This window comes from Nannospalax galili, unplaced genomic scaffold (genome assembly GCF_000622305.1).
Source record: "Nannospalax galili isolate Female #2095 unplaced genomic scaffold, S.galili_v1.0 scaffold1131, whole genome shotgun sequence".
Taxonomy (NCBI): domain Eukaryota; kingdom Metazoa; phylum Chordata; class Mammalia; order Rodentia; family Spalacidae; genus Nannospalax; species Nannospalax galili.
In genome coordinates this window covers 1,470,487-1,496,984 of record NW_008329039.1, presented here as the reverse complement: position 1 = coordinate 1,496,984, position 26,498 = coordinate 1,470,487, and the positions used below count along the sequence as shown (strand labels likewise).

General features: G+C 36.2%; 1 protein-coding gene across 1 annotated transcript in view; it reads right to left on the bottom strand.

Moving 5' to 3' along the window:
- The window catches only part of Lrriq1 (leucine rich repeats and IQ motif containing 1), a 209,969-nt gene that overhangs the window by 89,035 nt on the left and 94,436 nt on the right, over positions 1-26,498 (bottom strand). The window contains exons 17-19 of the mRNA XM_029562350.1: positions 23,857-24,297; positions 18,546-18,747; positions 10,140-10,259 (exon numbers count right to left, since the gene is read on the bottom strand). Coding sequence (XP_029418210.1) covers positions 10,140-10,259; positions 18,546-18,747; positions 23,857-24,297 — 763 coding nt within the window. The remainder of the gene's footprint in view (positions 1-10,139; positions 10,260-18,545; positions 18,748-23,856; positions 24,298-26,498) is intronic.

Sequence of the window (26,498 nt, the reverse complement as noted above, 5' to 3'; positions counted from 1 at the left end):
ATGTGCCACCCGACCAGTGGCTAGGCAGAGGACCGACCAGGGCTGCCAGGCCCAGGCCTGACTTTTTCACTTAATGATTATTAATGTACACCAGACTTGAATTTTGAAAACTTTACCCACTTATCTTACACTAAGATGAAGTGCTGGCTAATTGATCATTGCTCTGCTTGCTTTGGAAAAACTAATCCATCACAATGTCAATTCTACATTGCCATTAAAATTTTCCACAGCATCAGTCAGCTGATATTTGCCATACAGTTGTGACCATTGAGTGAAGTCTGCATAATTTTTCAGGCTCTGGATCATTTAGGTCTGACAATAGCATGTTTCGAATCACAAACCCTGCCCAACAATGAGTTGACAATCTGAAGCTCTCTTTCTTCTTCACAGTCCTTTGATAACTCAACTTAACCAGTGACTGTGGCAGTCTCCAAAAAAGGATCATATGCTTGCAGCCATTTCCTCGGAAATGATTAGGAAAAATGGCATAGAAGGCAATATAGAAGAATTTTAATCACTCCATGTTCTGCCTGATCATTGCTGACAAAGACAACTATTTGATTTCCTTGAAAGCAAACAGGTTAGTATGACTGACATATCCTCAGTGTACACATTCCCTAATGAGTACCAGAGTATTTAGTTTAATCCTAGTGATACTTTATAAATATGCAATTGAGCCTTATATGTGAACTTTGTAAATGAAAAGTCTAAGTATAAATAGGTATCAATTAGGAAAAAGTAAACTGAAGTTAATGAGATGGAATGTTATATACATGACTAGATGGATTGAAGATAGCAATCTAGTGTCTTTAATAGGTATACTTTGGATCCTGGGAGGTATGGAAGGAGGAGGATGAGTGATCTTTTGTACATCAAACTGCCATCTACTCTCCCTTCCCAAGGAAAATGCTCCTGTAGTAATCCACTAAATGGTGAAAGCGCCTGACATTTAACATACTGTTGCATCTGTCAGGTCTGCAGCAGGCTGCTGATTCCAACTTGACAGCTATTTCTCTAAAACTAGATAAGAAATCTGTCAGGACATGAGATGATGGGCCTAAATCCTACACGTTCTGCATAATGCACCACTGAGTAACTTTTCCACCAAAATTCCAAGTCCTTCCATGTAGTAGAAAGATGCTTTCTAAAGGGTGTTATTGTTTTTAAAAATTTTATTATTTTATTTTTTGTATTGTGTATTGCCTAGATGGGTATAAGTGCACCTGTGTCATGCAATGCCCATGGAAGTCAGAAGAGGGTATCAGATCCCTTGTAATTTGAGTTACAGATGGTTGTTAGCCACCATGTGATACTAGAAGATGATTTTAAGGAGGCTAGAGAAATGCCTCAGTTGTTAAGAGCATTGACTGTTCCTGCAGAAAACCTGAGTTCAAATACCAGTACCCACATGGGGGTTAACAAGCATCCATACCTCCAGTTCTGAGGGATTTGACACCCTCTTCCAACCTCTACAGGCACTGTACAACATAGGTACACTTACATACATGCAGGCATAACACTCATACAGATAAAATAGAAATAATTCTTTTTACTATTTTAAAGTGACAATTATTAATGTTTGCTATAAATTCAATATCAGCCCAGGTTCTGATGATGACAAAAAATAAACTATAAAATATTAAATTACTCAATTTATGACTATGTTACAAATGTGTTGAAAAAATAAGATTTATACATTCAAAACAGTTCAAAGCACAGCAAAGCAGTTAGTCTATAACAAGAATAAAAAAGGTTAACGGGAATTATTATTATTATTTACAGCATTTCACATTTCTCAAGAGCAATTACCCTGACACCGCATAAAAAGATCCAGGACTTGGCTGACTAAGACAACAGAGTATCCTCTCTTGGGTAGATAATGGGTGGTGATAGGATAGGATGGGACATGTCAATAAAAAGAATCCCTATTCTTAGTGATATCTGTATGGGAAAGAGTGTACCAAAGGGATATTAATGTCATGGTGTATTGTGGACATTTAAACTTCAAATTCTTATTGAAATTATGAAAGAGAAAATATATTTTGAAAATGTAAAATAGGTGATTTTAAAATAAAGTGATGACAATGGAAATTAGGTGAAGAAGATCAAAGAAAGAGAATATAATAACTTGCTAACTGGTAATAGTTCTTAATCACACGCTGGTTAAATGGACTGGAGAGACGTATCAATGGGTAAGGAGCTTATTGTACAAGCATTAGGCCCTGAGTTGGGATCCTAGAACCCATGGAAAACCTGAGTATTCTAGAACGCCTATATAACTCCAGCAATGGGGGAACGGGAACAGGTAGATCTTAGAAATAGCTGGTCATCGTATCCAGCCAAATAGTGAATTCCTGGTTCAGTGGGAGATCCTGCCTCAAATAATAAAATAAGGTGGAAAGTAATAGATGTAGACACTGTACATCAACCTGTGGTCTCCAGACGTACACACACAGGCCAGCTCACTCTCTCTCATACATACACATGTGTATACACATACATATACACAGTTACATGTTCCCATAATATATAAACTATACAATGTTAATAAAACTATTCATTTTAAACATGAATAATGCTATTTCACTTGTGTTTTAAACTCCAATAACAATTTTTCATTCTTTTGAAATAAAACTTGAAATGTATGTCATGATGTTCTAGGCATTAGATCTCCTAATTCCTGGTCATTTATCTGTTTATTTTCTTTTTCCATGTATTACTTTGAAATAATCAGTTCTACCTAGTGCAATATTTCTGGTACCTTAGTTTAGTACAGCTCCTTTTCCAAGGTTCATATACCTGTCTTATACTGACCCAAGAATAGCAGCCCATGTGCATTTCCTCCCTGTATTTCTGCTTCTTTATTTAAGTGCTACTCATTATAGCATACCTTCTTTGGTCATTCAGTAAAATACACTGCTCCATCCAGTAACAAACCCTAGTTCTTATACTATTTTTCAATATTATATAGTATATTGTGTCTTATAAATTAATATTTGTATTCATTATTTGTCACCTCAAGTAAAATGAAGGCCCTATATAGACAGGCATCTAATCTGTTTTGTTCATTGGGCTAGGAACACCACTTGGAAATTGAAAGTGATTATTGAAAACCAAAGATTTAAATATTCAATTATAAAAATATAAATTCTGACTACTGATATAACATGAGTTAGAATTAAAGTCCTCCTTACAACACCTATAAATATTAATAAAAACAATAAAACACCATGCAGGGAAATGAAGGGAGAGAGAACCGAAGGAACTCAAGAGCAATTAAACCAACCAGGATTGAAGGAGCCAAGATCAAGATAGGTGAATCACATGCCAATGTGAACCTTATATTTTCTGACGTTTATTTTAGGAAAATTTGAAGCTTTATTCTCATGAAAGAAATGGCAGGAAAAGAATCTGGGGCATACGTGTGGCAATTTCACTAGAGTGAAAAAAAATAAAAGTGTTAGCGCTGACTAAAAGGTAATGAGGACTGAATGAAAAGATTTCAGAAATGGAAAAATAAAGTGAGCCCAAATTCATGCATACAATTTTCCTACAGACATTTTTGAATTTCAAGTACTACATTATAGATGAGATGCTTAGAGTCACAGTTCAATAGCCACCGCTGGGATCCAAAGGACCAAGAAGAAATTTCCTCAGGTACTTGACGCTATAAGTACATTGACGATAATTCAGAGATGAAGAGAAATACAACTGATACATGACCAGGCTTTCAGTTAACACACCAAGTTAACTCAAGATTAAGTGGAATAAGAAATGAAACAGTAATAGCAAAACGTGGAAATAAGCCCATCCCCCTACATAATGGGGGATTTTATGAGGTATGGCCTTGTTGGGGGAAGTGCATCACTGGGGAGGTCTTTAAGAGTTCTTAAGCCTTGCTGGGTCTCCAGATTTCCACTTGCTCTCTTCTTCCCCAGCTTGAAGATATGAGGACTCAGCTTTCTGTTCCTGCTCCCCTGCCCTCACCTGCCTCCCCGATTTGAGGGACTCTAATCTCTCTGGAGTCTAGAACCGTGAGCTCAAACAAACTTGTTCCTTTGGCCACAGTGTTTTATCACTGCAACAGACAAGGAACTAATACAATATCTGCTTTCCAACATGAAGCTAGGTCATCTTTATAGAAGGAAAAATATCTTCTAGCATCTCTGCAATTTTACACAGTCAGGCACTTAATCAAACACTAGGAAATAAGATGAACCGATGAAAGACATCAACCACGGTTTTAAGAAGCCATGTGACTTCCTTCAAACTAAACAGGATAAATTCAAACACAGCTATGCCTAAGTAAAACAAACAAATAAACAAACAAAAAAACAGACCAAAAAGAATCTGACCAACAGCAAAATAAGTGTTAGAGAGAGCCTGCCGGGCAAAGGATACATTTCCTTAGGGTCAGCACATAGATGCTGTGGTCTTGTGGAGTTGGGTTGGCAGGCGTGGTTGGAGTACCTGCCTAGAAGCAAAAAACAAAAGGCCATTGGGCACAGTGCAGCCTGAGGTGCAGAGGACATTGTAGGGATATTGGAGAGTCCATTACCATGAGGTGACCACCAATGACAAGTGTAAAATAGTGCTGGTCTGAGCCCAAGAGTAGCTACATGTGCTGTGGATGGTGGGGCTAGAGAAATGGAGCATCCCAAGCCTTTTGGAGCCCAGAAAATCATGAGTGCATTCCCAGATGTTGGACAATGAGTTACATTGTTGAACTTTGGTTTTGCTTTAATGTTATTTATTTCCTTCTGAAATAAGACAATATTTAATTTCATTTTGATTTCACAGAGAGCTCAGTTATGGAACTTTGGATTTTTAGAGAGAACTTGGAATTTTAAGTTTTTGGAAGTTCCATGAAAAGACTAGAACTTTTCATGTTGCACTGTATTTTATATTATGCTTTTCACACAGAATCTTGGGAATAAACAAGAAAGGAAAGTTATGGATTAATAGGGTTGGGTTTGTGTGTCAAGTCAACAAGGGATCAGTTAAGCTGCCTAGTTTTTTGCCAACTTGACACCAACTAGAGACACCAGGGAAGAGGAAACTTCACTTAAGGAATCTCCTCCACCACACTCTCTTGTGGACTTGTCTCTATAAGGAACTCCTTAATCATAATGGATGCAGGAGGGCCAAGCGCACTGAGGGCAGTGCCATCTCTGAGCTGATGGGTCTGGACTCTATAAAGAGGGTAACTGAGCAAACCATGGGAAGCAAGCCAGTAAGTATCCTCTTCACTGGCCTTTGGTTTGTTCCTGCTTCTAGGTTCCTGCCTTGGCTTCCTCTGATGATGGATTATAAGCTGTAAGTCAAATGAAATGAATGTCCTATGCTGTTTTTAGTATTTCCTTTTTTTCTGGTCTTTAAATTTGTTATTGAGCTTTTGAATATTTCATACAATAGTTTGTCATCAAATTTAGACCCCTGTCCGCTATCCATGTTCCCTCACACCTGCCCACTGGACCTCATGCATTCCTCCACATATGTTAGGTCCTATCCAGTCAAGCATTTGAACCCAGATGTCCTTCTTCTATCAGAGTTTTATCACAGCAACAGAAAGTGAACAGTCTCAAAAAAGTAAGTTGGAGGGCTACAGAGGATCATAACCACGAAAGCAGACATCAACCTCTGTCCTCCACATGTAGGGCCACACGCACACATACAGGAACGCACATAGAATCACATAATACACAAAATATTTTAATAGCAATCTCTTTACGACTTGTAGAGTGCTCATTAGCTTTTATCTGTCCTTTAGTGGTATTTAAAATGCTGAGAAACCTGATTTTCAAATGTATTTATTTTGTGTGTGTGTATGTGTGCAGTTGCCCATGGAAATCAGAAAGAGGGCATCCAATCTCTTGAAGCTGGAATTACAAGCACTTGTGAACCTAACAGGTATTCTCTAGAACAGCAGTGCACTTTTCTTAACCACTGAGCACTTTCTCCGATCCCATAGATTTACCCAGAACTTGTCTCTAAACTTTTAGGAAGCAGTACTAATCCTACATTAAAGTTTTTCATAAAATAGGAAGAGAGAAAATACTTTTCAACCAAATACCTAAGATCCACAGAACTTTCAGACCAGATCCTGAAAAATTTATACAAGAAAGAAAATCTTCATACTCAGCATTTTATGGTACAAATACAAAAAAAAAATTTCATCAAGTCAAAGCTACCAACATGTTCAAAACAGCATTATACCTAATTTGGTTTACTCTAGGAATATAAGGCTTTGTATGAAAAGCACTTGATGAAATTGAAAACACAATTATCATCACCATCATCATCATCACCTCTAAAATGTTAAGGTAAACTCCTTAATACATAAAGAGTTTCTACAAGACAGTGACCAGAACCATTTTACTTAGAGATTACATATTAAAAGATTTCATCTTGAAAGAGAGAAATAGAACTCTGTTTGTTATGATGATTATGATTCAAATTTATGGGACACAGTAATCAAGACAATAAAGTAAGAAAAAAGGTTTTAAAATTAGATAAGAATTTAAAAACAGGAAGAAAACTCTCATTAGATGATATAAAGTCATACATACAGGATATTTAGAAGTTTAAGCTGGTGATCTATTAAAAATAAGAGGTAATTTCAACAAAGTGGTTAAATAAAAGAGCGATATAGCATTTGAGCATACTATGCCAAAACCCCAAATACTTGAATTAAATGTAACTAATATGTATAGTATCAGCATCAAGGAAAGCTTCATGTTATCTTTCTACTGTGGATAACTCAAAAAGCTTGTTTTTATACTTTTATATATTTAGGGGGCAGCACTATCATAATAGAAATGGAAATTGTTACAGGTTATTGCCAAGATTTGTTACCCTCTAGAATCTGACAGTAAGTCACTACTCTAAAGAAAACTCGTGCTTGAGGCATAGAACATAAAGAAATCAATAGGGTACTGACCTTGAAGCTTCAGCCCTACTGGCTAGCTTCCATAGTGCCAGAAGATGTTATTCATGCTAGCAGAAAGCTGTAAGCAACAATCTTAACCAGCTGAGAACACCATAAACTACAAAAACAACAGATCTGGCTAGCTATTCCCACCAGTGCAGTAGTAACACTATATTATGGGACTAACCCACCACACTCTGATTGGATTTAAGGCCCATGACGGAGATGGAACCCATACTTTGTATCAGTATGGCACCAGTATCAGGGTACAGAACCTGTGGATAGATGGGTGATAGGCACTAGAAGGGAGACTACTATTAATATTCTACTAAATAAACACAGTCATAAAATGAATCTGATGACTTATTGGTGTACCCATAGATTAGTGCAGCCCTCAACCCTCCATAAAAAGGTTCTTTCTGCAGCAGAAGGCAGTTATCACAGAGACCTGTCATAGCTAGCCAAAGTGCAGATAATAATACAGTGCAGAATGCTCGGGCCCCAGAGGCGGTGGGAAGATTTTAAGAGTCAAAGGTAATGCACAACTACGTGGAAACAGTGCTTTCCAGACAGCAGGGTGATTGCACATATGAACTCACAGAAGTGCCACAGGATGCATGAGACCTACTCAAGCTCAAGTGAGACTAAGAAAGAGCCCCACACTAGCTGAGGAGCTATTAGTGTACAGTAGCTGTGCCCTACTGGCTAGCTTCCATAGTGCCAGAAGATGTTATTCATGCTAGCAGAAAGCTGTAAGCAACAATCTTAACCAGCTGAGAACACCATAAACTACAAAAACAACAGATCTGGCTAGCTATTCCCACCAGTGCAGTAGTAACACTATATTATGGGACTAACCCACCACACTCTGATTGGATTTAAGGCCCATGACGGAGATGGAACCCATACTTTGTATCAGTATGGCACCAGTATCAGGGTACAGAACCTGTGGATAGATGGGTGATAGGCACTAGAAGGGAGACTACTATTAATATTCTACTAAATAAACACAGTCATAAAATGAATCTGATGACTTATTGGTGTACCCATAGATTAGTGCAGCCCTCAACCCTCCATAAAAAGGTTCTTTCTGCAGCAGAAGGCAGTTATCACAGAGACCTGTCATAGCTAGCCAAAGTGCAGATAATAATACAGTGCAGAATGCTCGGGCCCCAGAGGCGGTGGGAAGATTTTAAGAGTCAAAGGTAATGCACAACTACGTGGAAACAGTGCTTTCCAGACAGCAGGGTGATTGCACATATGAACTCACAGAAGTGCCACAGGATGCATGAGACCTACTCAAGCTCAAGTGAGACTAAGAAAGAGCCCCACACTAGCTGAGGAGCTATTAGTGTACAGTAGCTGCTGAGACAGGAGGAGTCAGTTTTGTTTAATGGTGTGACCCTTGCACAACTTCTTTCCATGGCATGTTCCACACACAAGAGTATTTGAGAAGCACATATTGAACTCAGTTGGGGGTGGGTGGGAGAGGAACACAAAGTTGAATGGCTTGGCAGGTGGGGATGCATCTGAAAGGGCACGAGGGAAGAAAAAATATGATCAAAGCGCGTTATACGATATTCTCAAAGAATTAATAAAATTTTATTTTTTAAAAAATCACCTGAAAAAATAAGTCAACATGCTTTCAAGATAGCAGGAAATTTATTATTGAATAGAACAAAAATCCACTTTTCCATATTAAGTATTCAAATTTATAAAAGAATTTTAAGAAACCAATTACTTTGAGTATTTGAGATTTGAAAAACAAAAGGGTGTGGAGTGGTTATAAATGTTACTATTATATTATCCATGCATCAAGTAGAAATACTTGTCATAACTGCTGATCTGAAGCAGACTTAAAAATCAGCCTCATATCCTAACAAATAATCTTGAATGCCAGAGGTAGACTTTCTTTGATTAAGTGTGACAATAATTAGGAAAGGATCCAGGTAAGAGCAACAGTGTTTTGTCAACAATTGCTTCAACTTTATAGTATTTTGATACATTATAATGAAATGGCATTTCAATGAAATTTCTGTTCTTTTTCAATTATGTCTGGCAGAAAAAATGGGTAATATATATAACATACAGTTTAAGTCTCTTGATTGAAAATTGACACTATTATTAAGTGTCAATAGTACACTGATGTATCATTATGCACAAAATGACATTAGGAGTTATCTACTAGGAACAACATCCAAGGCCCTCACTGGGTACCTTAAACATGGGTAACATCAAGTCCTTTATATACTATTTTTCCCTATACACACATATCTATAGTAAAGTTTAATTTATTAATTATTAACAAGAGAGTCAACATAATAATGAATAATAAAATAGGGCAATTCTACACATACTTTCATAATTAAAATACACTAAATTTGCACTCCAAGTACAAGAGTAAAATAAGCTGAACTTGAGTACAAGCACTATTATTCTGCAACATCTGGTCTGATAACTAAAAAAACTGCAAAGTAGCTCATGGTCAGGCAGGGTATATATGTCGGATACATGATGTAAAGGGCAAAACAGATGGCTTGTATCCCAGAGACGATGAAGTATGATCGCGGGAGATTTCGTCATACTACACAGGAATTGTGTATTGTGTATATTGTTTATTTCTGGAATTTTCCACTTAATATTTTAGAACATGAATAAAGGGAGAGTTTTATTCTTACTAAAAGTATGATAGTCATGAAATACAAAGAAAAAATGAGGAATTATTCAAGTTTAAAAGATTCTATGGAAAAATGACAACTATCTTCCACCTACAATCCTAGATTACTGAATATCAGACTAAAATTTGAGCATTAGTAGGAAGACTATACATTTGAATGAGGTCAAACATACATTCATGTTAGATTATTGTTGATTCCCTAAATTTGCCCTGGGGTTAAACAGTTAAATAAGGCTTCTGGAGAAACTGGTCAAAGGTACAAAAGTAACTATTCGATGACCACTAGGAGTGCAAGATAAGATGTTAGGAAAGTAGTTGGATAATTTCTCAAAAGCTGCTTAAAAAAACTATACTATAATGTTACTAGGCTAAACACCTTAGAAATTAGCACAGAATATACAAATGGTAGAACTGTATTTGAGGACAGCAAGTACCTATAACATTTGCAGCATCCATTTTGGGGGGTGAGCTTTAAGAGAGAATAGCAAAAAAAAATTTTAAGAGCAATATTTGATTGCTAAAGTTGGCACTTACTTCATCGAATGTAAAATCCTCTAAATCTATTTCTTCATATTCTTCTCCAGATTCTTCATTCCTGATAGCCTCTAGAGCTGTCGCCAGTTTCTTTCGTAAAATAAAGCCCTTCCAAACTGCCTGAACAAAAATGTGAAGTATGTTACTCAGGGTTACAGATCAAACCCTAAACCAGATTCTCTGTGTTATCCCATTAGGAAGATAAAACATCTTAGAACTTAGTTTAATGGCTCAATAATCTGTTTTTTGAACTTTATGTGACATGTAAAACTGCAAGATAAATTAAACGGCTGCATATGTCTGAATCTCTAGAGACTGTCTTTGTGTTAAGCGGAGAAGAATCTTTAAAACTCCCTCAAATGCACATGTAGGTCAACCAATCAATTATCTGACAATTCCTCCAGGACTCATTCTAAACTAAGAAGAAAGAGATACAAAGAAAAGCCAATTTTGCTCATTTTCAAATTATTATGTAGACAAAGGGCATAAAACCTCAGTGTATACAAATGATTATTTTAGGGAGGTAGAATTATGACCCATAACAATTAATTTTAGCTAAAAATAAAGTAAGCACAGATCAAGGAAACAAAAAATATTCAGGTCTCTTAATAATTCTTGAGTAGAGAAGCTCTACAGCCTGTATTCCAAGTAACATGAAGCCTCAGGAAATAAGTATCTTTATATGTATCTAGAGAGTGGGATGAGGTAAATGTGATTTGCATCCTACTGTTTATCTATGAAAATTACCACGTGTCTGTATTATAAACATAATGTATTATAGACATAAACATCAACAAATTTATGCAGTATATATGATTTATATAGTTTTCAGTAATCCAATTTTAATAACATATTATTAATATGTATAATGCACTGAGAATCAGAATAAACAAAATGTTCAGACTATATTCAAGGAATAGGTGTATTACCATCTGATCTGGCTGGCACTATCAGAAAGGCCAGTTACTCAACTGCTCTACCCATTCAACATTCACATTCAGATACGAAATTAAATTATTTCTCTCATCCCTGAGATGTCCTTCTCAAACATTCTTGGTGTTCTGTTACTTCCAAGTCTTGTCCTACTTTTTCTACATGGGTGAATTTGTGTCAGTTAAACCTCATCATGCATAGATCTTTTCCTGCTTCTTCCAAGATAAGAATTATCATTCTTAGCTTTGATCAGAGAAGCTTCCCTTTCCAGTGAGCAGCAATTAAAGCAGAGACTCATGGCTGGACAAGGTGCTTTAATAGTGATGTTTGAGTTTTTAGCCTTAAATAAGACATGCGCATCTTCCCTTCTTTGACCTGGGGAACATTGCATAAGAGAGATTAGAAAGACTGTAATTGTCCAAAGACAGGGAGAGGGGATGTTGAAATGCCGTCTTCTAAGCAAAATTCAGCCATTGTAATCATGAATTCTCGACAACAATGTTGACTGTACTGGGTCTACACAAGAATAGGCCTATAATTAGCCAGGCATGGATGGAGGGACTCAGGGGCCCTATCCCTCAGTAGTGAACTATTTTTCATGGGCATAATGAAGACATGGGGTACTCTTTGCCTTCAGTTCTGTATCCACTGGTGACCTCACCAGACTCCAGTGGATACTTGCAACAGTCACACAGATGACTCTGCTTAAACTAGATAGATCACAAAAATAAAACATAAAATCACACATGATCGATATAAAGATTAAATTATAATATACATATATATAAAACAGTGATAAGCACAAATTTTAGGCTAACTTAGAAATTTATATCTAGTAATGAGCACTTACCTGTCACATAGTGGATATTGATTAAATATTAATTATTCTAATTTCCTTTCCACTTTTCTTCTATCAATTCTATTTACTTAGTCTACCAAGTAAGGAAGCCATATGACATTGAACATATAATGTTAAAAAATATAGCTAACTAATTTCCGTTAATTTTTTCATCTAAAAATGAACAGCTAATATGTCTGTGGTTTTTCAACCTACTCTATCAATTTTTATCTTCTTGAGAGAGTTAAAAGTTGTCACAATATGAGAAGAAATTTATATTAATAAGGGTCAGGCATGGTGGCACAGACCTTAATCCCAGTACTAGGGAGGTTGAAGCAGGTGAATCTCTGTGAGATTGAGGCCAGTTTGGTCTACATAGCAAGTTCCAGGCCAGCTGTGGCTACAGGGAGACCATGTCTCAAAAACAAAAGTATGGCAATAGTGCATAAACTTAAACAATATAACTTAGTAGAAACAGAAAAGAAGACATTTTCATGTAATGGATAACAGAGAGAAATCAGTTTGAAATTGATCAGGAAACTCCCTTTCTTCATGCTGGAAGTTGTTATTGAGGCTGGGGGAGAGTAAGACATCAATGGTCTTATCTAACACTGGACCCAGTATGGTAGAAGACTGACCTTCCAAACAAGATTTGCCTATTGGTGCAATAATGTCAGCACTGTCTGTGGAGATAACCAATTGCTCTCTTAATTAGACTTGAGATCTGCTGCACAGGAGTGAATTCATCACTAGCACTATAAGCATGGTTAAAACTCATGACTAGGAAAGAGAAGTCATAGGTCCTAGTGGAGAACCTATTGATTGATACTGTTTTCTGAAATGGTTATGCGTTCAAACTGTCTTTTCTTTTCTTTTCTTTTCTTTTCTTTTTTGTGGAGACAGGGTCTCCCTGTAGCCTATTCTGGCTTGGAACTTGCTATGTAGACCAGGCTGGCCTTCATTTCAGAGACTGACCTGACTCAACCTCTCAAGTGCTGGGATTAAAGGTTAAAGGCATGGGCCACCACATCCTGCAAGGGGTAACCCAAGCCAGCCTTGAATTTTTGATCCTCCTGCCTCTGCCTCTTCAGCATATCCTACTGGTGTTTTCCACCTCAAACAGCTCAAACTGCCTTTTAAACATTTAATGTTCATAGATAAGTGCTGCTCCAAATCTTGGTCAGAGAAGCTTCTCATTGCAGTGAGTAGTGATTAATTACAGAGACTCATAGTTGTTCAAAGTGCTGTGAACAAGTGACTGAGTACTCAGCCAGGACTCAGTACAGGACTCATACATTACCCTACCTCCAGGGCTCAGGAAATATCACAAAAGAGGGTGAAAAGATAATGTTAGAGAAGGGGAATAGGAAGGAGGTCTGAAGTGCTTTCCTCTGGATATGAGATGCCTGCTGCAAACATGAACTTGGTAACCTGCACAATACCTGTAGAATATCAAGCCAGTTAAGATTTCTAGCATGGGTGCTGGAAAGATGGCTCAGTGTTTAAGAGCACTGCCTGCTCTTGCAGAGGACCCAGGTTTCCCAACACCCACAGGGTGGCTAACAACCATCTGCAGGTGCTCCAACGCCATCTTCTGACCTCTGTGGGCATTGAACAACACAGATGAACTTACATACATGTAGACAACACACTCATACACATAAAATAAAATAAAAATATTAAGAAAACAATTATCTTAATAAAATATTAAGAAAACAATAGCATAGATTGGGGATGGTCTCCAAAGTCCTCATTCCTAAATGAGGAGCTATAGCAGGTGGTAGCTGATGAGGGAGGCAGAGAAAGTTTGGGGGAAGGGGATGTGGCCACTGGTAGGTCACATTGTCCCTGTGATGACCCAGAATCTATGCTTATAGGCAGCACTCATGAGCCCAGTGGGCTGAGAAAATAAAGGAGGACATGAAGTTGTGAGGGAAATGTTGAAAAGCTGGTTCTGTGGGAAGTTGGAGGGGAGGGTGGAAGTAAATATAATCAAGATACATTTTACACATATTTGATATGTTCAAAGAATAAATGGAATATTTAGTTAAAAACAAATTAATGATACAAGCGTTCCTTACTCTGATTCTATTTTTTCAAGCGTTTTGTTTTTAACCTGTAACCCACTTTTGCTGTTGTGTAATGATAAGAGGTTGAGATTAGGCACAGACCTAGTAAAAGAAATGGAAACTCAACTTTAATCAAGGCCTTCAGTAGAATGAACCCATACACTGATTCATTATTGCTCAGAATGGTCCAAGTGTAAATTGTCAGCAGGGCTAGAGCTACTACATAGCCATTTTGGGTGTTTTTACTTAAAGGATGCATATACTTATTGAGAAATATGACTATACAAATATGCATATATATATGTGTATGTGTGTTTGAATTCATGTTGCTGGAATAATAATTTTATAGACCCCTGCACTATCAGAAGAACTATCAACATGTTATCCATGAATCTATTTAGGACAAGGAATTTAATGCCCATCCATCTTGATTCAGTTTATTAGGAAGGATGTGTGTGTGTGTGTGTGTGTGTGTGTGTGTATGTGTGTGTATTGGTAAGAATGATAGTGTTCACATCTTTATCTTAATTATGTACTCTAAAGGTGTAACTTTTCCTTCATTTACAATAAATTTATCTTTCCCACACACTTAAGTCAGTTCTCTCATCAAACAATTCTATCGCTATTAGACAAACCTAACATCTTTTTCTTCTCTACCTACCATAAGCTACCAGCCCAAGCACATGACATTTGTTTTGTCATTTAAAAAAAATTTTCACAAGGGGCTGGAGAGATAACTTAGCAGTTAGGAGCACTAGCTGCTCTTGCAGAGGATCTGGATTTGATTTGCAGCACCCACATGGCAGCTAATGACCATCTGTAACTGCAGTTCCAGGAGATCCAGCAGCTTCTTGTGACTTCCGCAGGCATTGGGTGACGTGGGTACACCTACCTACATGCAAGTAATACAATTATGCACATAAAATAAAAAATAATAAAATATTTTAAAAAATCTATCACAAATCTTTCACCATGTCCCTCCTCTATCCTTCTAATACTCTAGTTCTTTTCTTACTACAATTTCACAATAGCATACTATTCTATCAACATAAACAAACACATATGTACTTTGTTTACTCGTATTTTTCATGATGTATATACAGACTTTAAATTGGGGTAGAGTGTATACAGTAATGAACAGATCCCAAGATGTATGAATCTGAAAGAGTCCATATCTTGATCACAGAAAAAACACAGAGAAATAAATGAGCCAATGGGATTTACTTTAGCATGAAATGACCCAGGCATCCAAGGTTTGGACCTTTATTTCTCAACAGATAGCTTCTAAGGATGCCTAAGAGGCTGATAACATTTCAACCAGAAATAGAAAGTAATATGAAGAAGTGCTTGTGGGAGGTTTGATGAGGCAGATATGGAAATGATAGACATTCCTTTCACTTACTGACTAGAACTTTGAGAAAAACCATAAATGGCAAGAAAAAACTTGAAATATGATCACAAAAGCATATCTTTCATGAAATCTTGTTTATCTTTCTCAGCCTAAGATTCTTTCTGGGGTATCTATTATGGTCTGGTCCCTAGGTGCTTAGACAGTATTTTTTAAAGATGATATTATCTAAGAAAGTAGAAGAATAGACACAGCAGAAGAGAAATTAAGGTTGACTTCAGTAAGTTTGTTATCATGATGTTTAACAATATATTTACCCTAAATTGCTTAAGAAGGTGAAATTATGATTACTTTTTATTACAGACACAAAAGGATCAAACAACTGGTATTCAACAGAAACATCATAACTCACAGAACTAGATACTTTCTGAAAGTTATCAGCTTCTCTGCATTGAGAAGAATCAAACAAATGTTGACTATCACTTCCTGGTAATGCTCAAAAGGCACTGGTCAACCAAAAATGGCAAGAGGGATTGTACAATTTTATACATGAGAATAATATTTTTATATAGTAACTGATATTTCTTTTTCTCAGAGTTGTCTTGAACAGATTGTTCTCTGCTCTTCTTACCATTGATCAGGAATTAGTAAATGCTTTGGATGTTCACTGCTTTCAAGAGGAATATGGTATACAGAAATTAAGCAAACTAAAATAATTAAGTAAATTAAAATAATTAAGTAAACTAAAATAATGTTTATTTATTTTTTTATTAGAACCGTGTTTCTCTGGAAAACTATGCCCTTAACAGTAAAAACTAGGAAGGTGAATGAAAATGTAATCTCTGAATTTTAAAGTTATTTCCCCAATCATTTGTTTTTACCCAACATCTACATGGCTTCCCCACATCTTTCCTCTCAAACAACTCAGCTTCAAGCACCAACGTCATCAGTCTCCACTTCCAAAGTATATGTGCACAACTTCAAGGTAAGTCAATTATACATTCTGGAATGGGATACACTTAGCATAATATCCAGTGTTAACCTCCTGGTCCATGCAACCAGTGCAACACCAGATATTGCACTGGCCTCCTGATTGTCCTCTGCCCTCCTACAACACAGCTTCAGCATAGAGTGAACATGAACTTTATCATGTTAGTCTACTTTTCAAAGGCTTCCACTGTCATTTCATCCCAAAAGAGTAAATGTAAAAGATGTATACAATGACTTATGGCTTATAAATGTAATGCATCATCCGTTGTTTGAGCACTGTAACTATGCTTCCAGGCCAAGGTCTTTAAAACTGATATTCCCTTGCTTGGGATTTTCTTCCCTCAGTCATCCAATAGCTGTCTCTCTCACTCCAATATCACCTTTTATGGTCTCCCATATATATCCTACCTGAAGTTATAAACTTCCCTTTGACATTTTCATTCTGATTTATAATATCCTCTTTCTGTTATCTTTCAATAACATGTTAATTATTATACCACATATTTGGACATAATGTATGCTGATTTTGTTTTATGGCAAGGACTGTATACAGAATGAAAGAATAAAGGAAAATGCTATTTAAAAAATTAATATTATTTAATTGACACAGTACAGAATGCCTATAGATCCTTTTTAAAGTATATAGTCAGCTTAGGTTTGCCCCTTAAATTCATAAGAGTAGAACCCTTGTCTGTTTGCAGTCTTATTTCCTAAGCCTAGAATGGTACCTGGCAAAATAAAGGAAAAATAACAAACAAACAAAATCTCTGAGTGAAAAAATTAAAAAGAGAAAGGTACTCAATCAAGTTCTAATGCATTTGACCATCTGGTCATGGTGGAATTGAGACAAGTATTTTCATATTAACTTATTTTTTTGCTTATTTTCTAATTAGCCTTCTTACATCCTTTCCATAGATGTTTGTTTGGACTGATTCTCCTCCCATCCTCTTTTCCCCCGTCACTGTCCTTACTGTCCCCACTGTACCCTTCCAACCCAGTATTGCGTCTGCCACCTTCATGTTTTGATTTCTAAGATTTTAAGCTAAACAGACATTTTTAAGGACTTTAAAATTTTAGGTTAGATTTTTGAACATCTAGAATAGCTACTGATTAGGCCAAATGATTACCTTTCACAAAACAGACCTTAGCTGATTTTACAAGTAGTACATTTGAGATAGAAGCAATAACTAAAAATCTCCCAACTAAAAAATTCCCAGGGTCAGGTAGAGTCAGCTCAGAATTCTAACAGACCTTCAAAGAAGAACTAATATCACTACTCCTCAAATTATTCTGTAAAACAGAAAAGAAATACCTTCAAAATGTTTTTATGAAGCCAGTATTACCCTGATACCAAAACCAAAGACCTAAGAACAAAACAAGAAAGTTAAAGGCTAATCTCCTTGATGTACATAGATACAAAAATTCTCAGTAAAATACTTGCAAACCTAATTCAAGAATACATAAAAATGGTCATACAGCATGATCAAGTCAGCTTCATTCAGAGAGTCAGGGACAGTTCAACATATGTAAATCAATAAATATAATCTACCACATAAATAGATTTAGGGACAGAAACCACATGATCATCTTATAAGGCTACTGGTTTTCATATGTTAGTTTTTTTATCTTGCTGAGCATGTCTATCAGCTCTAAGAGCAGCATCTAGTAGACTCAACATGTTAAGAAAAAGAAGACATGAAGTTGAAAGGGAAAAATGGTAGATGGACAGTAGAAGAATTAGAGAAGAGGAATTGGGTTAGTTTTGATTAAAATAATGTATGCACTTATTAAATTATCAATAAAAATAAAGCAGATAAAAATTGGAAATTTATAAAACAATCAGCTGCTTTCCTATGTACCAAAGACACACTGAGAAAGGAATTGCTGAAACAATCCCATTCACAAATTCACAATAGCCTCAAAAATAAGATATTTTGGAATAAATATAACCAAAGAAATAAAAGACTTGTATATTGAGGAGGTTTTAAATATCATTGTGTGGTTTGCCATGACCTTTTTTTTTTGTTAGATATAGGGTCTCCATGTAGCTCCAGCTGGACTGGACCTCTCTAGGCACATTGATCTCATAGGCATCCGCCTGAGTGTTAGATTTAATGCTGTGCACTACCATGACCAGATTGCAGAAACATTTTAAATACAGAGTAATGGTGAAAGATGAGGACTTCATCCTCTTTTACTAACTCTACTACCAAAACATTGAAATTAACCTGAATAAGAAGGGCAGCCTTCTCCCTCTGTTCTTGGACAGTCATAACATTTTCTCGTCTTTCTTTACTTGAAGTAGTCTGATTATTGATGTAGGTATTATGCAGGGGTTCTGTTAAAGTAGGATGCATCTTTGGAGAAACATTAATCTGTCTGAGTACAGTGTAACCACGCCAGTGGGCTTGGATTAGCACAGCTGCCATACTAAAAATCAGAAGAAAGGAAACAATTAGTATGCATGAATACACAGAGGTAGAGAAGTCTTCATAAGCTATATAGTGAGCAACAAAAACATAAAACCTCATAAAAAATATAAACCTTCCTTGCTTAATGATTGTCATTAAGGAGAGAGCAAGAGAGAGAGAGTGAGAGAGAGAGATACAGAGAGAGATTTAGTTTCACAGTTTTAATTTTTTGTTGTTTTGTTTTAATTACTTTAAAGATGAAGGCTGTTACAGAGATTATTGTATAACACTGAGGATATTGGTCCAGAAAGAGCTGGACAAAGATGATGCAGAAGAGGGGGCAAAAACTTACAGGAGCCAATATGACCTGACAATGGAGGGTTAGATAACTATCAACATGAGGTCACCTTGGAAAGGAGGAGGAAATGGTATTCTTCATACTATTCATGGTAAGAGAAAGGATGTCAGGAGTTCCTAACTAACTTCATTTTCCTCCTCACCCGGTGGCAAATGCACTACCCTCTTATAAGCTCATTAGGAATTTTCAGCATTCCCCAGCCCCAAAACTATTTGTCAGGTTCAGACCCTAAGCATCTCTTCCTAGTTGTAATGTGTTCCCTTCTCCACACAGATTATTGCAAGAATTTTAACACGGTACAGGATATAATCAAAGTGCAATAAATTCTGTCTAATTTTTTCAAATTTCTGAGATGTGCTAAAAAGGTATATAGAGAACACATTCCATGCCCCAATATTTGTTTGAAAGGTATCTGATAATTTTATAATTGCTGAACTTAATAAAAATTTTCCTTTATGCTTTGGACCAATGACAAAGAAACTCTATCAGACATGACTATACATTTTTTCTCATATTTGTTATTAAATATTAAATATTTGAGTTATTTTCTATTGGTGCTTGATTGTACTGCCATGGTTACAATCATCATAATCACCCTCATTACATGACCGTCATCACTGTCACCATCACCATCTTAATCATCATCATCATTGTCACACCATCTTACCTACAGTCAGTTAAGTTCTTCAGTTTAATTTTCTGTGACTACAACATTGAAGTTAATGGCTGAAAGTTCTGGTTTAACAAAAACTGCGTATACTCATAATACTTGGAAAAAATAATCACATTCCAAGTAATTGTTTCCTCCTTGTAGATCAAACAAAGCTTCGTAAATTTTGCTATGGATTTAATGCACATTTACTCAACTATTCTTTCATTCATCCAGCTCTAAAATTAGATGAGGATTTACCAAAGCAATATAATAGGTATAAAGAAAATATTCCAGGTGTGGAGGTGCATTCCTGTAATCCTAGGTCTTGGGAGGTTGAAGTAGGAGGGTCATGAATCTGAGGCTAGCCTGGACAATACTGTGAAGAGCCTGTTAGACTATACAGGAAATGGAAACAGCCTAGATATCCATCAACAAATGAATAGTACTAAAGAAGGGACACATATGCACTAGAGAATTTTATTCAGTCACATAGGAAAATGAAATTATGAAACTTGTAGGAAAATGGATGGATCTGGAAATTAGTAAATTAAGCAAGATAATCCAAATCAATAAAGTACGTACTACATGTTTTCCCTCATACGTGGATTCCATCTTTTAATACCTGTGCACATGAATATATGTTGTTGTGAATGTGGTCATAATACTATAAAGGGAACTAAAAGATGGTGAAAAGGAGGTTTTGAGGGAAGGGTGGAAGGAACCAGACAAATGTGACTTGAGAGTGGAAATGACACTACATGTACAAGGGGTGACAGGGTGGCATGGGGAGGAGAGTCAACAAAATCACTTTATGTCTAAAAATGTAAGAATGAGGGGCTGTAATGACGGTTCAGCAGTTAAGAGCACTAGCTGCTTTTGCAGAAGACCTGGTGGGTTCGATTCCCAGTACCCACATGATGGCTAACAATCGTCTGAAGTCCAGTTTCATGGGATCCTATGTCCTCTTCTGACTTCCACAGGCATTGCATGACATAGGGGCACTTAAATACATGCAGGCAATACATTCATACACATAAATTAAAATAATAAAAAATAAAATAAGGCACTAGCTGCTTTTGCAGAAGACCTGGTGGGTTCGATTCCCAGTACCCACATGATGGCTAACAATCGTCTGAAGTCCAGTTTCATGGGATCCTATGTCCTCTTCTGACTTCCACAGGCATTGCATGACATAGGGGCACTTAAATACATGCAGGCAATACATTCATACACATAAATTAAAATAATAAAAAATAAAATAAGAGTGGAATCTAATTCTTTGTATATTAATTAAAATATTTTAAATTAATAATTGTGATTGTAGCTGAATGGTAGTATGCTCACCTGGTATGCACAGGCCATCAGTTCAATTTCCAGAACTGTAAAAATACTGAGTAGTAAAAATTGAAAGGCCTTTTAGAAAGTTATTGGATCGGATGCAGCGTCATTTACGTTTGTCAGATAGACCAGCTGCAACTGTGACTTTCTTCTGAAGGAACTATTGCAAGATTGTGTTATCCTAAACAGAATCATGGGAACCGAGGGGTACTTTCCTCAGAGGTGCTGACATATGGATTGTTTTCCTCACACTGAAAGCAGGTGAAAAAGCTGCCTTTAGGATTTACTGAGTTCAGAATAGCCTCATTATTGCAAAAAAACAGCTCTGTCTTCCTTATCTTTAACTTTTCTTCATAAATCGTACTATAAAATTGCTCTTGACTTGAGTATATGCAAATAATTTTTAGAAAGCATGGGTTTTCCTGAGTGACAACACAACCAAGTTCAATATCTCTTTTAGGGCTTTGGTGCACCTATATTTTTGGTTCTTCATTCATTTGTATTCATTATCCTTTGGTTCTTTTATTTATCGTCTGATGATATGATCTAAGTATGGATCATTACAGTGTCTCCATAAAGAACATTTGAGTGTTTGGAATGAAGGTAATCAATTAGATAAAATAGCAAAAAAATAAGGAAATATCAAAGACAATTTTAATGTGTTAAAATTTTACATTAGGAAATAAGTACCAGTTCTAGTAGATCAGGCTATATAAGGCAAGCACAGCTTTCAGAAAACAAACTATTGTTTATACTGACAAGCACTGAAATAAAGACTAGGAGGAGCAAGACGGAGCTATTGTGATACTCTGAGCTGTTTCTGTTTGCACTAACCCTTACAGGAGAAGCTTACTCTTGTTGGTCTGGCACTAAGACTAAGTTACAAAGAAATGAATTTGACAAGTCAAAACAAAAGCCAGTTAAGGACATCCAGTAGCTTTCTAGCAGTTTTTAATGCTTACAAAGGGCTTTATTTGATTAATCACCCACAGTATTACCCTACCTCACAGAGTTGTTAAGTCAAAGAACACAATGTTTCACACGTTCAAACTCTTCCATACAGACTTAATATATGTTTGCTAGATTGATAGCACTTGTAAAGGCATATTTTAAAAATGTAATAATGTGATTATTTAGAATATATTATCTGAGAGTGTATATTAAATTTTATTTCTTTAATTTAGTTATTTAAAAGTTTGGGATCAGAAAAATAATTTCACACTTATTTCAAATTAACTGATACTACAAAATTATTTTTATCTTCCTAATTTTAATCAAGTTAATCTGTACTATGATTAATAATTTACACACATTATTGAAAATAGCTGGAGAGATGGCTCAGTGGTTAAGAGCACTGGGTATATCTTCCTAATTTTAATCAAGTTAATCTGTACTATGATTAATAATTTACACACATTATTGAAAATAGCTGAAGAGATGGCTCAGTGGTTAAGAGCACTGGGTATTCTTGCAGAGAACCTGGGTTTGGTTCCCAGCAGCCACGTGGTAGCTAACGTTTATCTGTAACTCCAGTTTCAGGGGATCTGATGCCTTCTTCTATCCTCTGCAGGTATTCATTCATGTGATACACCTACATACATGCAAGGAAAACACTCATACACAAAAATTAGAAATACATTTAAAAATTAAATCGTTAGGAGAATCCATATGAAAGATAATATTGAGATAAATTGCCTAGTTAATACTTGGTACTACTGACTATATTCAGTTACCAAAAGTAGTAAAAATGGGGATTAGAGACAGCTCAGAGTTTAACAGCACTGGCTGTTCTTGCAGAGGATTGGGGCTTGTTTCTCAGGATCCACAAGGGAGTTCACAACCTTCTGTAATTGCAGTTCAAGGGTATATGATGCCCTATGTGGTCTCTGAGGGTACTGCACACACCTGATGTACTTACATGCATATAAGCCAAACTCGTAAACATGAAAAAAGTAATTTAAAAATAGCGTGTGGTTAAAAAAAAAACAAAACACACGATGTGCTGGTTGTCAGCTTAACACTAAGTAGAGTCATCAGGGAAGGAAGAACCTTGCTGAGACACTGCTTCCATCACACTGGACTGTGGCTACATCTGTAAAGCATTTTCTTTATTGTTAATTTATATAAGAGAGCCCAGTCCACTGTGGGCAGCAACACCCCTGAGCTAGTAGGCCTGGGGTGTATAAGAAAAGAAGCTGAGTAAGCCGAGGAAAAACAAGGCAGTAAGCAGTGTTCTTCATGGTCTCTGCTTCAGTTCCTGCCTCTAGGTTCATGCCTTGAATTCATGCTCTGACTTCCCTCAGTGAAGGACTGCAATCTGATGATTGTAAGCTGAAATAAACACTTTCCTCTCCAAGTTGGTTTTGGTCGTAGTGTTTATCACAGCAACAGAAAACAAACTGAAATCCATGGTGGCTGGAAAGATGGCTCAGTGGGTAAGAGCACTTACTGAGAAAGCAGGAAGGCTTCAGTTAGAATTCTCACCAGCCACATAAGGAGTTGGATGTGGCCTCATGCACCTCTAACCTCAGTGTAATGGAAGGTAGAGACCAGAGAATGGATGGCTGGGGTTGACTGGCTGCCAGCATAGCTCCAGGCTCAGTGATAGATCCTGGCTTGCAGGAAATAAGGGAGAGAGCAATAGAGCAGGATACCCAATGTCCTACGGGCTCTGTGTACATGGACATACACATTTGTACACATACCACACATACACAAACACTTCTCACACATATAGTAAACATAACATTTATAAAAGAAAACTGATTTATAGGTCTTACTAGGCTTTGCTGTGCTTGATATTTTCATGATTATTCATGGAAGAATTTGCCGTTCCCGTTTCTGCGAACGAGATTCTTTTCGTAGAGATGCTGCTTATCCTTCTGTCTTCACTCTTCTGTCCTAAGAACTTTTCCTGATTTCGTCCCTCTACTACTTCTTCGCAGTTTAATGGGGAAGGTATACGGCCAAAGTCCATCCGTTTCTTAGAAATAGCTGGTGAGTCCGCTCTATGTTTGTTAGCCTCAGAGCGGAAGACTCCATTTTGCAGTGTGCTGTCATTGTTGGAAAATGCTGAATGGATTTGCTGGGTGTCCAGTTCATCTCTCTTGGTGATATCTACATCCCCATGTTCATGTGCACGTCTGCATTCATTACTAAGTCTCATTAAATTCCTGTAGTAGAGACAGAGGTTGTCTACAGCATGCAAAGTGAAAACATTCCTGAACAAATAAAAGATGAGTATGGTTAATAAGTAAAACTATAGCCACAGACAAAGATTTGCGTAGATTTTGGAAATAAAATTTACTGCATGGCCAAAAATAAACATTAAAATTGTGCACGTCTGCATTCATTACTAAGTCTCATTAAATTCCTGTAGTAGAGACAGAGGTTGTCTACAGCATGCAAAGTGAAAACATTCCTGAACAAATAAAAGATGAGTATGGTTAATAAGTAAAACTATAGCCACAGACAAAGATTTGCGTAGATTTTGGAAATAAAATTTACTGCATGGCCAAAAATAAACATTAAAATTGACCATGATACTCAATGAAAGTTATTTATACACACATATATAAAAATTTATCTCATATTTAGTGAATCTCAAAACATTAATTTATTAAGATCTGTCAGTCATGACACAATGCCTAAAAGTTTTAGGAACATTTTAAAATATTTTTCTTATTTTTATTTATATCTATGAGTTTCTTGTCTGCATGTATATAAGTACACTTGCATAGTCCAATGCCTGCAGCAGACAGAAGAGGTTGTCCGGATCCCCTGGAACTGGAGTTAAGGACAGTTATAAGCCACCATGTAAGTGCTGACAACCAAACCCTTGTCCTCTGCAAGACTGTTCACTTCTCTTAGTTGCTGAGTCATCTCTCCAGTTTAGGAACATTAGGCCAGCTAGGGCTACAGGGAGACCCTGTCTCTAAAAGACCAAAAAAAAAAAAAAATTTACCTACATTGAGTCTTGCCACACAAAATATTTGGACTATTTAACAAAGACATTGTACTATGGCAAAGTCTTTATTTCTGTTTTTCTACAGAACACTATTATCTATAGCAAAGATGATTCAAATATTTTAAAACACAAATGGCAAAACTTGCCTTAAACAATTATTGGATATCTACTTTTGGGATTTTATTACTTCCATATTTGCAATTTGAAAACCTTGATAATAAATGCAAAGGAGTTTGCAATTATCTGAAAATATTCTTGGCTATATTTTGACTTCTATTATTCAGGTTTTACTTATTTGAAATTTTATTTGTTTCAGAGCTGAGGATATCAATCAGTTTTATAGCACTTGTCCACTATGTACAATGCCCTATATTCCATCTTTAGCCCAGAATGGAAAAATAAATAAACTTACCTTATTGTACTTCATTATTATACCAGCACATTGATATACAGTAACAAGTTGATTTATTTTTCTAAAACAATACCTTGGATAAAGTAAAAAAACAAAAACAAAAACAAGTGTTTTTGAGACAGGGCCTCTCAGTAGCCAGAGCTGGCCTAGAACTCACTATGTAGACCTGGCTAGCATACATCTCATGGAGAATGCTGGAATTAAAGATGTGAGTCACCACGCCCACCCAGTTAATGCAAAAATATTTAACCACAGCAAACAAAATGAAAATTACATTTTTCCAAATACATAAATTTAATTTGATAGTTTCCTATGTTCACAAAGGTATATATTGGACATTACTATAGGATCACAAATCTTTGCATTTATATTTCATTAATTTCATTGGTTAATAATGCAGAAATGGCTCAATTCAAAAACTGAAATACTGTTTATATTTAGATGTTCAATTGACCAGTATTTATACAGCAAATATACTGTGCTTTACATTTTCAATGCTAAAGTGAAACTTAGATGGTAAAACAATTAATTCAAAAGACTACACTTTAAATATCACCTATAAACGTCAACAAAATTATGTTGAAGATCACTGTTTCGTTGTTTTTTGTTTTGTTTTGTTGTTGGTGTTTTATTTTGTTTTGTTTTGTTTTGAGACAGGGTCACCTGTTAGCCTCAGCTGGCCTGTAACTGGCTAAGCAGACCAGGTTGGCATCAATCTCACAGAGATCCACTTTTCTCTGTCTACTGAGTGCTGGCATTAAAGGCAGGCATGTGCCACCTCACCTGGTTAAAGATGACTCTTAGATGCAAAATTGGATGTTACCACAGATATACAAAGAAATTTCAGTTAAAATTTGGAAAAAGATAGGTATAAATAATCTTAATATTTATAAAAATATTTTTATTGCAATTGAAATTATTTTTAAAGACATGAAGTTTGATTTTAGTATGAACCCATTTCAAAAATATTTAAACAAAATTTAATATATGATATAAGAATAGTACATGTGACAAGGTAAGTAGTAACAATTAACATGTGATTA